Source organism: Abrus precatorius, unplaced genomic scaffold, assembly GCF_003935025.1.
Source record: "Abrus precatorius isolate BTA unplaced genomic scaffold, Abrus_2018 Scaffold3, whole genome shotgun sequence".
Classification (NCBI taxonomy): domain Eukaryota; kingdom Viridiplantae; phylum Streptophyta; class Magnoliopsida; order Fabales; family Fabaceae; genus Abrus; species Abrus precatorius.
In genome coordinates, this window is record NW_020874373.1 from 25,568,686 (window position 1) to 25,584,031 (window position 15,346).

At 31.7% G+C, this 15,346-nt stretch overlaps 2 protein-coding genes across 2 annotated transcripts; both read left to right on the plus strand.

Annotated features, from left to right (window-relative positions):
* Positions 1-776: 776 nt before the first annotated feature.
* Positions 777-3,134, plus strand: LOC113863689 (putative receptor protein kinase ZmPK1). The gene has a single exon (XM_027497344.1). It carries the CDS (start codon positions 777-779, stop codon positions 3,132-3,134), a length of 2,358 nt encoding a protein of 785 aa, XP_027353145.1.
* Positions 3,135-6,771: 3,637 nt separating this feature from the next.
* On the plus strand, positions 6,772-9,152 carry LOC113862384 (putative receptor protein kinase ZmPK1). Its single transcript, XM_027495471.1, is given in 2 exon segments — positions 6,772-7,030; positions 7,033-9,152. Coding segments are annotated over 2 exon segments (2,379 nt in total).
* Positions 9,153-15,346: the final 6,194 nt, after the last annotated feature.

Here is a 15,346-nt window from a genome sequence, read left to right on the forward strand (position 1 = left end):
ACCTTCATCTTCAACATTACCGATTAATGAAGATCATAATTTTGAGCTTATTATTCAAATCCAGGAGCAAGAGCGAGAAAACGCTAATGCTTGAAAGACTAGTATAACTATGGATACGTAGGTGAATGCTATTTAGGAGAACATGATATTTTGAAGAATTATTATTATTATTTATCTAAACATTTTTTTTTGTCTTTAACTCTTTTTAAATTTGAATGTATGAAAAAAATTAAACTTTTTATGTTAAAAATTCATGAAATTCTACAAAGTCGACAAAGTCTCGTAAAATTTATTAAAATCATGAATTAAAAGTCTTGCAGAATCTATTAAAATTTTAATTTTAAAATCTTACATAATTTATTAAAATCTTGATTTTAAAACTTGCAGAATCCTGCAAAGTCTACAAGTTCTTTAAAATCCTGCAAAGTCTACAAGTTCTTTAAAATCCTAATTCAATACACCCCCAAGAAATCTTGTTCCTACTATGATCATTACACTTCAAAGGGGATAGTATCTTGGGAGGGATATCTTGGTTTACAAAACCAAAAATATAAAATTTAGGTCATCTTTTAGATATTACTTTTCTCCTTTTTAATTGAAATTAAAGATTTATTTTAATAAAAAAAATAAACATTTAATATTGTTTATTGATTTTGAAACATGCAGAAGACCGCCGTTTACCATAATCCATAAGCAAACAAAGTAGACATGTTTGAATAATTACACACATTCTGACACAAAGCTTCCATTAGCTTGCACTGCAATTGCACACGAACATGGCTTTCTGGATCCCACTCTTTTTACTTCTCTCAATTTTTTCATTCCAAAGTTCATTTTCTTTATCGTCATTGAACATGGGCTCCTCCCTCTCAGTGGAGAAGCCTGAAGAAGACGTTATTGTCTCCCAAAATGGAGTGTTCTCTGCAGGCTTCTTTCAAGTTGGGGAAAACGCATATACCTTCGCCATATGGTTCACGGAGCCTCGCACCATCGTTTGGATGGCAAATCGTAACCAACCCATCAACGGAAAGCGCTCAAAGCTTTCACTATCATACAGTGGTAACACTGTCTTGGTTGATGCAGGTGAAAGCAACACGTGGTCTTCAAACACAGCATCACAAGCCCCAACACAGTTGTATCTTAGAGATGATGGAAATCTTGTGTTACATGAACTGCCAAGTACGAATAGCATTTTGTGGCAAAGTTTTGATTTTCCAACTCATACTCTCCTTCCCGGTCAACGTCTTAGTGCATATACACAACTTGTGTCTTCTAGAAGCCCAAGTAACCATTCCTCTGGTTTCTATACGTTGTTCTTTGGTGACAACAACGTTCTTAGTCTTGTTTATCATGGTCTTGATGTTTCAAGCACTTACTGGCCACAAACTTGGTTACTACCTCGGCAAGTTGGAAGGTTTGATTACAATAGCAACAGAGATGCAGGGTTGGATTCTCTTGGAATTTTCACTTCATCCGATAATTATAATTTTTCCACTAATGATCATGGCACGCTGATGCAAAGGAGATTAACACTGGATTCTGACGGCAACGTTCGTGTGTATAGTAGACATAATGCCTCCAAGAATTGGTACGTTTCATGGCAAGTCATATCAGATGCTTGCACCATTCATGGAATTTGTGGAGCTAACAGTACCTGCAGTTATTATCCTGAAGGGAGAAGGAGATGCTCGTGTTTACCAGGGTACAAACTAAAGAACCATAGTGATTGGTCTTATGGGTGTGAACCCGTGTTTCATCTTACTTGCTATAGAAATGAGTCTACCTTTTTTAAGATGCAAGGTGTTGAGTTTTATGGTTATGATAGTAATTATGTCCAAAACAGTACTCACGTGAATTGTGTGAATTTATGTTTACAAGATTGTAACTGTAAAGGGTTTCAATATAGATATGATAGGAACAAAGGCTTTAGCAGCTGCTTTACAAAGTTACAGTTGCAGAATGGAAGGCGCTCACCTCGTTATAATGGAGCAATTTACATGAGAGTGCCTAAAAATACTAAGATCTCCGAGGAAGAATTTGAGAGTGCATGTGATCATTTATGTTTCGTGGAGCTTCACAGGGATAAAAAACAGGTAAGCCGTTTGGTATGGTTGCTTCTGTGGCTAGCTATAGCATTTGGAGCTATAGAAATAGTTTGCATTTTGGTGGTTTGGTGTGTATTAAGTAGTAACCGCCAAAAGATTGGTGTAGATGAGCAAGGCTGTCGCCTTTCTGCAGTAGGATTCAAAAAATTCAGTTATTCTGAGTTGAAGAAAGCCACAAAGGAGTTCAGTGAAGAGATTGGAAGGGGAGCAAGTGGGATTGTATACAGAGGTATTTTGTCAGATCAAAGACACGCAGCAATAAAGAGACTCAACGAAGCTAAACAAGAAGAAGGGGAATTCCTTGCAGAAGTGAGCATCATCGGAAGGCTTAACCACATGAACTTGATTGAAATGTGGGGATATTGTGCTGAGGGAAAGCATAGGTTGTTGGTGTATGAGTATATGGAAAATGGTTCATTGGCAGAAAATCTCTCATCTAGCAGCACACTTGATTGGAGCAAGAGATATGAGATTGCTCTTGGAACGGCTAGAGTTCTAGCTTATCTACACGAAGAATGCCAAGAATGGATTTTGCACTGCGACATAAAGCCTCAAAACATTCTTCTTGATGGTAATTATCAGCCCAGGGTAGCTGATTTTGGCTTCTCTAAGTTACTGAACAGAAACAACCTCAATAATTTAAGCTTCTCAATGATAAGAGGAACGCGAGGTTATATGGCACCAGAGTGGGTTTACAATTTACCGATTACCTCCAAAGTGGATGTTTATAGCTATGGAATTGTTCTCTTAGTGATGATAACTGGGAAGAGTCCTACAACGGATGTTGAAACAGTTGATGGAACAGAGGCATGCAACGAGAGGCTGGTAACATGGGTGAGAAAGAGAAAAAGGAGCACATATTGGGTGGAGCAAATCATGGATCCTGCAATTGGTCCAAATTATGATGCAAGTAAGATGGAAATTTTGGCCAGAGTTGCTTTGGACTGTGTAGAGGAAGACAAAGAAGCAAGACCCACCATGAGGCAAGTGGTTGAGATGCTGCAAAGCCATGACAGCAATATAGAGTGATGAAAGCTATGCTAATAAATTATTGGTGCATGTCTTAAATATATGTGGAGCAATGCGTTTAGAATATGTTTAGCTGTGTACTAGGCAGATTTATTTCTTTGTTTCAGTATTTTAGGCTATGTTGAGAATTTAATCCTTTAGATTGATGGTGCATATATATGTCTAGTTAATCTCGGTCAGTGTTTTTAATTGTACTTTTTTGTGTTGTTTTTTTCTTCTTATTACATCAATAATAATGTTTCTGTCACGCATTTTTATAATAATTTTACACAACAGAAAGAGATAAAAAAATAATAATGATAAAATGGTATACCAAAAAGTGATAAAAAAAGAAAAATAAGAAGTGTGTAAAAATGGTTACAACCATAACATTATTCGTATTATATGTGTTAGTAAGATTGCTTAATCTAACAAAAAAGACTTGTGAGTTTTGAAGTTTGCTAGGAGGGGTATCCACGAACTGGTTTGGTTTAGATTTGGGGAAAAAATAATCTAAACGAATGAAAATGGATTGCTTTGGTTTGTTTTAGATTTGTGTAAAAAATTTTAAAAATCAGAATCAATTCGAATTAAACATAAATAAGTAGGTTCAGTTTGCATCATTGAATTATCCGATTAAATAACCTAAAATAAAAAATGTATAAGAAAACAAAAAAAAAACTATTTTTTCTATTTGAATAATTCTTGACACATAATTTTAACATAATTACACATTCTAACACAAATACACAAATTCAAAATCGAGTTTGATCACTTTGGATCGAATCAGACTTGTTAAGTGTTAGTTTAGATTGTTTTTCAATTTAGATCGATTTGGATCATTGAGTTCATTAGTTTATCTGATTTGATGGACACCTCTATTTATCGGTAATATAAGTAACGAACACTTCTATTTATCGATAATATAAGTAAAAGATAGTTTCACCTTTGTAATTGATCTATAAATTAAAAGAAATAAAAAAAACAGCTGATATAATTTAAATGTAACAACTAGTAATTGACATAAAAAAGGGTGTAAAGTAAGTATAAATTTGGAATAAAAAATTAAGATTGTGAGCAAACATTTTCTTTGCAATAAACTAAGATACATATATTTCTTTTCAAATAAAAAAAATACTAATTTTTTAAATTAAATGATAACAACAAAGTCCTAAATGATAAAAGAAGCTAGCACATAGTGATGACTAAAGATACAAATATATTAGATTTTACACAAATAAATTTAATTTATTCAATAATTTTAAAGTCTGACTTATTATTTATAATAATATTTTTTTATTAACTTTAGTCTAATCATTTTAAAAGTCTAATTTTATTTATTAACTTTTTTAATAACTTACTTTAAATTAAAATTTTTATTAGATCACTAAATATCTAAAATTTGACTATCAAATTATTCAAATAGGTATATCTCTATTAAAGTTATAAGATTTATATATAAATAACTGATAAAGAAAAATAGTTCAGTACTTTAAATATTTATAATAAAATTATATATTTTTATTTATTATTTTAAAATCATATATTTAATTTAAATAAATGAATAACTAAATATTCAACAAATATAAATACATATCAACTTTACACATCTAAAATAAATCAAGCAACAATAACGTATAAAATTCCAACAAGGGACATACTCTCTTTGTATGTAGTAGGAAACTTTCTAACTTCAACAAAAATAGGATTAAAGTTTCAAATTTAAAATTTAATTTATTATAATATTATATTCTATAACTTTTATAAAATTATTTGATATATTATTATTATTAATCTTATGAATTTTAAATAAATCATTTTATTAAATCTATTTTTTTAAAATTCAAACTTAACTTTTCAATTATTAAATATTTTAAAAAATTTAAATTAAGCATATTATTTTAATAAATTATTAAATTAAGTTTGAAAAAGATTAAGCCGACAAGCTTCCGTCGGCAGGGACATATTTTGTCCACTCAGTCTCTTTTCTCTACTGAGCCGTTTGTCATTATCTATGGCATTCCTTATAAAATGCCATATAGTTATTTTCATTTCAACGTCTATTACTATTTCTTCATGACGATGACTATTGTTCATCAAGAAAAAGTAAAGAAAACTATATTATATTTTATTAAAAATGTTATATTTTCTAACCCTTATTATATTTCAGCATCGTGCTTTTCTTTAATCATGATCATACACGTGTTAAGTTCATTAAGATGGAGTCCATAATAATAAATTAAAAAGTATTCGTATAATGTTATTTAACTAGTCTAAACATAGTTGTGAATTGATTGTTGATATCTTTCTGTTGACAATTAAAATAAATTATCTAATTGAAATATAATTACTACAAAATTGTGAATACTCAAGAAATAATTTTTTTACTAAAAAATTAATATACTCTAAAAGATTTTAACTTTGTTAATAGCTAATTATACACTTAAATAACCACAAAAAAAATTATTATATTTCTGTAAAACAAACTTGTGTCCAACAAAGATCAAGTAATAAAAACTAAGTAATAAACTATTTCTTCATTAAACTTAATATTCTGAAGCATCACTTATTTATAAAATTTAGAGAAGATTTTTTGTTTAATAATTGAATAAATAACTAGCAAATTAATTTCTAACATGCACTTTCTCAGAAGACACGGGCTTATCTCTTTGTTGCCCAATTGTTGACTTTGACTTCAAAAATAGGAAGTCGTTGATGGATGTAACACAGTGAATGCAGTCCTAACCCAGTAATGGATCTTAGAATGCGTGCACAAAGCTTTATGTATTTGGGGTTCGTTGCAGAATTATGACGTTTAAGGTTGCACACAGCCGTGTGGTTTGAAAGGGGTAAAGGTGTTATATCTCGTGCGCCACCTTTTCAGACGCCACCAATGCTCTTTGCATGGACCACTTATGCACATTTATGGTCTAATCACTAAAGATCTAAATTCGTTGGCTGGCATGGAAACTGGGATCTCGCGTAACTCTGAACATTTCGGACATCTCGAATTCTATTCTTTTACTAATGCTGCTCCAATGGCGGTGCCAAGACTCCATCACTGCATCACAAGAATTATAACTTATTTTACATTCAAACAAGCTTTTCTTACTTGGCTACTTCTTCCTCCAAGTTAAATTTAGAGGAAAAAAATTAAAATTTAAGTTGAATAAAATTTCACAAATTTATTATTAGAAAAACTAACTTTTAGATTAATGATATTTTAAAGTACTTTTTTAAACAAGAAAATTAAATTAAAGCGTACATATGTATTTAAACTAAATATAATTTTACATAATTAGTCCATGTAACCTTTTTTAAAAGTTGGGGCACCTGAGAAATAAAAAAAATTAAACAATGTTTTACATAATTTAGTCCAACAAAGAATGTTGTTTTCTTTAGCTTCTGTCAACCTCTGTTAGAAATTAATCGTGCCTTCCTACTATCCCCATGATTTGAAAATATGACATGGAAACAAAATCTATAGTATGCAACTATCAACGGAAAGAGACGCTCATAGAATTTAAAAAAAATAAAAAAGTCTTGGAGAAGACTTTCCATTTACCAAAAACAAATTATATATGCTTTGATTCCTTACAATCACGGGCATCACTTCACATTCACACGCAGATCATCCATAGCTTTCACTGAAAATTGCATGGCTTTCTCAATCCCACTCTTTTTCCTTCTCCTGGTTTCATTTTTCTACTGTTCATCTTCTTTATCTTCATTGTACAAGGGATCCTCCCTCTCTGCAGAGAAACACTTAGAAGACGTTATTGTCTCTGAAAATGGAGTGTTCTCTGCTGGGTTTTTTAAAGTTGGAGAAAACGCATACTCCTTCGCCATATGGTTCAACAACGACCCTCACAACAACAACACCGTTGTTTGGATGGCAAACCGTGACCAACCCGTGAATCGAAGGTTCTCGAAGTTTCTCTCTTAAACAATGGTAACATTGTCTTGGTTGATGCGGGTCAATACTCGACTTGGTCATCAGACACAGCATCACAAGCCCCATTAAAGTTGCATCTCAGAGATGATGGTAACCTTGTGTTACGTGAGCTTCAAGGAACCGTTTTGTGGCAAAGTTTTGATTTTCCAACTGATACTCTTCTTCCTGGTCAATCTCTTACCAGACACACACAACTTGTGTCTTCTAGAAGCAAGAGTAACCACTCTTCTGGTTTCTATAAACTGTTTTTCGACGATGACAACGTTCTTTGTCTTGTTTACGATGGTCCTGAGGTGTCAAGCACGTATTGGCCAGCCCCTTGGTTGCTACCTTGGCAAAATGGAAGGTTTAATTACAATAGCAGCAGAGTTGCAATGTTAGATTCTCTTGGAAATTTCGTTTCATCAGATAATTATACTTTTTCCACTAATGATCATGGCATGGTGATGAAAAGGAGATTAAAGATGGATTCTGATGGTAATGTTCGTGTCTATAGTAGAAATGATACATCAAAGAAATGGTACGTTTCATGGCAAGTCATAACAGATGCTTGTACTATTCATGGAACTTGTGGAGCTAACAGCACTTGCAGTTATGATCCTAAAAGGAGAAGGAGATGCTCGTGTTTACCAGGGTACAAAGTAAAGAATCAAAGTGATTGGTCTTATGGGTGTGAACCCGTGTTTGATCTTACTTGCAATAGAAGTGAGTCTACATTTTTGGGGATGCATGGTGTCGAGTTTTATGGTTATGACAATAATTATGTCGAAAACAGTACATACACGAATTGTGTGAATTTATGTTTACTAGATTGTAACTGTAAAGGGTTTCAGTACAGATATGATGGGGCCAAAGGGTTTAGCAACTGTTACACAAAGTTACAGTTGCTGAATGGAAGGCGTTCACCTAGTTTTACAGGAATAACTTACTTGCGAGTGCCTAACAGCAATAACATCTCCAAGGAAGAATATGTGAGTGGCAGTGAAATTGATCATGTTTGTTCTGTGCAGCTTCACAGAGACTACGTTAGAAAGCTATCAAGCCGTTTGGTGAGATTTTTTCGGTGGCTGGCTACTGCAGTTGGAACTTTAGAAGTGTTTTGTTTTTCCATGATTTGGGGTTTCCTAATTTGGAACCGTCAAAAGTCTGGTGCGAATCAACAAGGTTACCATCTTACTGTAGCAGGGTTCAGAAAATTCAGTTATTCTGAGTTGAAGAAGGCCACAAAGGGGTTCAGTGAAGAGATTGGAAGGGGTGCAGGTGGGGTTGTATACAAAGGACTTTTGTCAGATCAAAGACATGCAGCAATAAAGAGACTCAATGAAGCTAAACAAGGAGAAGGAGAATTTCTTGCCGAAGTGAGCATCATTGGAAGGCTTAACCACATGAACTTGATTGAAATGTGGGGATATTGTGCTGAGGGAAAGCATAGGTTGTTGGTGTATGAGTATATGGAAAATGGTTCATTGGCAGAAAATCTCTCATCTAGCAGCACACTTGATTGGAGCAAGAGATATGAGATTGCTCTTGGAACGGCTAGAGGTTTAGCTTATCTACACGAAGAATGTCTGGAATGGATTTTGCACTGCGACATAAAGCCTCAAAACATTCTTCTTGACGGTAACTATCAACCCAAGGTAGCAGATTTTGGCTTGTCTAAGTTACTGAACAGAGACAACCTTGATAATTCAAGCTTCTCAATGATAAGAGGAACTCGAGGTTATATGGCACCTGAGTGGCTTTACAATTTACCAATCACCTCCAAAGTGGATGTTTACAGCTATGGAATTGTTCTCTTAGAGATGATAACTGGGAAGAGTCCATCAATGGATGTTGAAACAGTTGATGGAACAGATGCATACAATGGGAGGCTGGTAACATGGGTGAGAGAGAGAAAAAGGAGCACATCTTGGGTGGAGCAAATCATGGATCCTGCAATTGGTCCACATTATGATGCAAGTAAGATGGAAATTTTGGCCAGAGTTGCTTTGGACTGTGTAGAGGAAGACAAAGAAATAAGACCCACCATGAGGCAAGTGGTTGAGATGCTGCAAAGCCACGACACTGATGCTATTCCTCAATGATGGAGTTATGCCAACGGGCATTCAATTGGTTTTAATGAACACTTCGTTTACTGTGCAAATAAGGAAGATTCGTTCCTTTAGTTTGATGGTGCTTTTATCTGTATTTAATGTCAGTAAGTGTCTAATTTTACTTCCTTGTTTGTTCTTGTCTTCCCATCTCCAGGAATTATATGTCTGGAAGGTTTCTTAATCAAATGAAAAGGCTTGTAGTTTCAAGTTTGTAACAATGCATTTTCTTTCCAACATACTCTGATAAAAATCTCTTTTACAATTCATTGGCCACAATACAAGTGCCAAATAAAACAATAGCAGACCCAGGTATCATGAGGATTATAGTATTCATTAATTTGCATATCTTTCATAGTTATAACCTCATGTCAAGCCTTTTTAACTCTTGAATATATCACCAACCTTTTCTATTTGTTCAATAGTTAACTATATTCACTCTCTCCATATTGAGTCTCGTGAAACCAAACTCGTGTTAAAATAAGATGAATGAAAATTCATTTAAAATTATTAGAATATAAATAAACTGTGAATATTAATTCTTGAATAAGAATATATTTTAAATAAGATCGTTTTTAAAAATTATTTTTTATGCTGCCAATTTTTTTTTTACATTATATATTTATTTTACTTTTATTTAATATATTAGAATATTTATTATTTATTATTAATAATTATAATATTTACTTTTTAAAATTTATAAATTTAAAAAATTTGAAATTTTTCTAAACTTATTTATTTTAAAAAGCCTTTTAATTTAATAGTACATGGGAAAACTGTTACTTTGCCTAACTGTTGACTAAGACATAAGGGTCCAAAATCTGCGGTCGAAACCACTAACTAATTCAGACCAAACAAACAAGGCGGAAGACCAATAACTAACGGATTCAAATATGCGGACCAAAATGATGCATGTGGGTGTAGTCAATAATGTCATTAGTGTTATCTCAGAATGTGAAGCGTCCATTTTTGGTTTAACTGTTCTGATAGTGATTACAACAAATGCATCAAATACTAACTGCACTCCGTCTTTCCACAGCCGTGTGGTTCGAAAAGTCTAAGGACTCCCATCCTTTGTTGGAGGCAATGTTTGGAAGGAAAGAACGGAAAGAGTTTAAAAAGAAAAGGAGGGGAGAAAAATACTCTCTCTTTAAACGTAAAATCTGTGATAACACTAAGCTGCTTTAAAGTTTTATTGTTAGCATATGTTTGTCTTTTTTTTTTTTTTAGCGATTTTGTTAAGAAACTATGAGCTAGTGCTAAAATTATTATGCATATCAAAATTTGGTTTTTCTAATTTATCTTTTTATAACAAATCATATTATATATGATCATTGATCTTATTTTGTTTTGATACACAACAAAATAATTTTTTATCTTTATTTTCTTAATTTTTCTTTTTTTTTCTGACCAATCTTTGATATTAGTTTTCCCTGTTCATAGAGTAGTATTTCAACAGAATTTACTCAAGTTCTGTGAAGTCTAAATATCCTATCACCATTGGTATCACTCAAGGGGTTTCCATGGTTGACACAACGCGAAATCTGATAACTATCCAGGAAGTTAAGTGATCGTTGACCAAAAACGTCAACAAGTACAATACAGCGATGCAGGACAAGATTGACCAGGTTACGACTTGTTTAGTAGAGCTCAAGGGTTTGCTCACTACTGACAATCTCGCACATAAACAAGGTGGTGGGCTTCATCATGAAAACCATGGAAAGTCCCATGGGGTATTCAGCCAAATTCTCCATCACCAAAATCTTACTTTGCAGACTCTATATTTTATGCGTATTTCTAAGGTGAAGTTTCTTCGATTTGACAAAACTCGAATCAAAGAGTGGTTGTACAAATGTGAACAATTCTTCACTCTTGACAACAAACCTCCTGAGTCCAAATTCGTTTAGCTTCTATGCATTTGAACGAAAGTGCATTGCAGTGGTATCTTAATTACTTGAGGTTCAATTTAACATCTACCCAAGATGGTCAGAGTATATTGCAAATATTACCATGAGATTTGGTGCTATCTACAAAGACCCACTCTCGAATTTGATTCAAGTGAAGCAAGTAAGGTGCGTTCACAATTATGTGGAGGCATTTGAGTTAGCCTTGACCCAAATAATCCTTCCCCCTAAATATTCTCTTAGCATTTTCCTTGTTGGGTTAGACCATCACACCCAGATGAATGTTCACATGTTTAATCCCACATCCATAGCTTAAGCCTCGAACCTAGCCCAATTACATAAAGCTTTGAAACTAACACACCCAGTAACCAAGCATTTTAATTGGTCCCCTACTTTTCCCACACTAAACCCAACCTTGACCTGTCCTACCTTAACCTGATGACCTAGAACCCCAAACCTCATATCACTAACTCTGTCAAACCCCTCCTAACTAAAACACCTTGTTCTTTTAACTCAACTAAGATGGCTAAAAGAAGGACAAAAGGATTATACATGTTCTATGATAAAGTTCTACACCTGGTCATCAACTCAAACATAGGCGCACACAAGTGTTTGTGATAGAGTTAGATGATGAAGACAAGGTATATGCAGACTTAACTGTGGATAAAGACCAAGGCAATGTGACTAGAAGTACATCTATTGGTAATACCCCACAACTGTCCATGAATGTCTTATCAGAATTGTATCAGACTATGAGAGTTAACGGGTTGCACAACAAGAAGTTGCAGATTCTCATTAATAGTGGTAGTACCCACAATTTCCTTGATTTGGATGTGGCCAAAAATTTAGGATATAAATTGGAACAACTTTCTCCTTTGTCAGTGACAATCGCAAATGGCATAATAATTGATGCTTAGTTCATGTGCAAGGGGTTCCAATGAAAATTGCAACAAACCTTATTTCAATCCAATGTCATGGTCCTTCCACTAGGGTGTTGTGATTTGGTCTCGGCATTGATTACCCTAGGCCATTGTATGAGATTTCACTAAATTACAGATAGAATTTACCTATTCTGGTAAACTCTTTGTGCTGTGTGGGGCTCAACTATCTTCCATTAAACTCATAAACAACAAAACTTTCACTCTGGCACTGCAGCAAGGAGTCCAACTAGGTATTTTACAACCTGGCTTGCTTGTAGATCTATTTATGGTCCCTACTTGCAACATCAATTTTTGTCTAGACAAGGACCATAATTCATTAGTTCTTCCTTTGTTTGTCGATCTACTCTTGGAATTCAATGATATTTTTCATAGCCCACTTATCTACCACATTTGCGAGGTATTTTTTACCACAAAATACCTTTAAAGGAATCCTCACTATCTATTAACCAAAGACCATACCATTATTATGTAGTTCAAAAAGATGAAGTTGATAAATTGGTGAATGAAATGTTATATCAGGAAATTACATAGTATAGTAACAACCTTTACTATACTTGTAAAAAAAAGGATGGATCTTAGAGATTGTGTGTGGATTATCGCCGCTTGAATTCTCAAATAGTTAAGGATAGGTTTCATATTCCATTAATCGAGGATTTAATGGATGAGGTAGGTGGCTCAGCGATTTATTCCATGTTTGACCTATGATTCGATTACCATCAAGTTAGAATGCGATGTGAGGAGTTTAAAACTGCATTCAAAACACATGTTGGACATTTTGAGTACCTTGTGAAGTTAAGGTTCTTTGTCTCTTTGAAATACCAAAACAAAGGGTGGAGTTTTCATGGACTCATAATCTTTGGCAACAACATCTATTCGCAGAGGGGTTAGACACCCATTTTGTTATTGAGGAAAGGGGTTTTGGGACGTAGAAACTATGAGGTAATTTTGTAAGATTATCTTAGAATTGAGTTTTATTTTTGTGTATAAATAAATTTAACTAATTGGTGTTATTAAGGAAAGACGATAAAGTTGAAGATAATTAAATTGTTGTACTGAGGCAAAAGAGAAGAATTGTCCATCTTGAGAACTCACACAAAATTAGTAAGAAAAAGATTAAGATTTTAAGTTATTTTTTTAAGTATTAGTGTGATTATTAATGGATTAGTAATGATATTATTTTTCATGTTGTTTAGCAAAAAACAAATATAGGAATGTAATTTTAGTAAATACACTATGAAAGAGTGCTTTGATTAAGTCATGGTCCTGTTGTTGTGCTATTGCTTTATATGGATTGTTCTATCTTTAATGATATAATATTTTCAACATTTGTTTTATCTTGAAATATAGATGTGAGAATAAGAAAGTATAATGAGAATAAAAATATTTATTAAAATATAATGTTATGATAATAACAAAACATGGACAAAATACAAGCTTTACAAAATGTCTTCTAACCAAAAGCACAAAACGTAAAGTAAAATAATACATTGTCCCCCTTACATAAGACATTTAATTATGTTGATGCCTTTGAGTACACATCTCCATTCTTGTTTGACCATCAATTGGAACTTGAGAAGTTCTTGAACTTTGAGTTTGAGTTGTTGGTGCATTTGTTCCAGCAGGCTATATAACTTTACAAATAGCTTTGTTATGACCACTTATTCTACATTTGCTGGATTTAACAATCATTTCTTTCCTATTTAATTTGTTTCCATCAACAACCTTCTCAGTTGTATTTTTATTCTTTGAATTTTTTTGCCTCTCAAGTTATTTCTTTATTGGTGAGGATAAGATGTCGGGGTAGTAAGTAGATTTTCACAAATTAGGTCCATTTGCTGGATATATGATAGATTGGTAAACTGGTGCATAATGGTGTTTCTTATAATAAATAGAAACATAATCTACAGGATTAAGATTAACATAGTTCATACAAGCAATAGAACGACAGTAAGGTATTACACGTTCCCTTAATACTTTTTTTAGAATAAAAAATGTAATTGAATCATGTGATATTTTGCTGATTAAGCATGTCAAATATTGATTAATTAAAAATTTATGTGTATGTATTTTTGTAGCCGTTATATATATATATATATATATATATATATATATATATATATTGTAAAGTATGTTATGCATGAACATAAAGTTTATTTATAAAGCATCAAATAAATTTAAATTATCTAAATTTTTTCTTATTAATTTACTTAATAAAAATTATTCAAATGGTTCAATTAATAAAATTTAATATCTAAAAATAATTAAAGTAAAATAAGTTAGATAATACTATAAATAAATAAATAAATAATTTTTCATAAGAATGAGAAAAATAAATATTGACTATTAAATTTTACGATGAGAAGTTAAAATAAAAATATAAAAACAATGAAGATTTTAAAAAAGCCACGTGAATTTTTAAAATAATTATACAACGATACATAAATTGTCAAATTTTACTTTTTTCATAATCATATAAAATCTTTTAAATACAAGCGCCCACACAGGTGCCATTCTTGCCTCTTGGGAAGTTGGATTTTGAAGGGAATTAAGGGAAAAATAATAATTTTTCTGTTTTAAATAAATATATTAAGAATTAATTTTTTAAACAAAAGATATAAATTAATATATTAATATAAACTTAATATATTAATTATGTATATTTATTATCATAAATGATGCATAATTATCTTAATTTAAAATTAAAATATATCCTCTTCTCCTGTTTTTCTTCAAAAATTCTCTCCCAAACTTAATATATCTATTTAAAAATATTAAAAAAAACTGGATCAATCATTTTTCAAAAAAAAAATTGTTATTTGGTTTGATTTTCAATTTTCTTCTTTAAAATTGAATCAAATAGAAAATATATTAATTATTTTATTCTATTGTTGTATAAATACTAATTTAAAATATATTTTATTAAATATACTTATATTTATTTAAGAAAAAACTTGAAATTATTATGCTTTATGATTGTAATTAATTAGACCAAGTTGTTATTTCAGATGAGATTTAATTTATGACTTTTTCTATATTATTATACATTTAAATTTTTATTTAATAAGTATTGTTTCTTAAATAAAAAATTAGTTACTAAAAAATGTATGTAATTAAAACTTTATTTATAATCTACTTAATGAAATTTTATTTATTTAATAAAAATTAAAGTTGTTTCTTTTTAAAAATAAAAAAAATTAATCTAACCCAAATTGCAAATATTAGTTTGAATTGATTTAATTTTAGTATTAATTATTTTCAAACTAATATAAATTAAACCACAACTGTATTTATAATCGGTTATACTATAAACATTAGTCTATATTCATAATTTGACCTTCATTGT

Coding starts and splice junctions, on each gene's coding strand:
- LOC113863689 (XM_027497344.1), top strand. CDS start 777: ATGGCTTTCTGGATCCCACTCTTTTTACTTCTCTCAATTTTTTCATTC.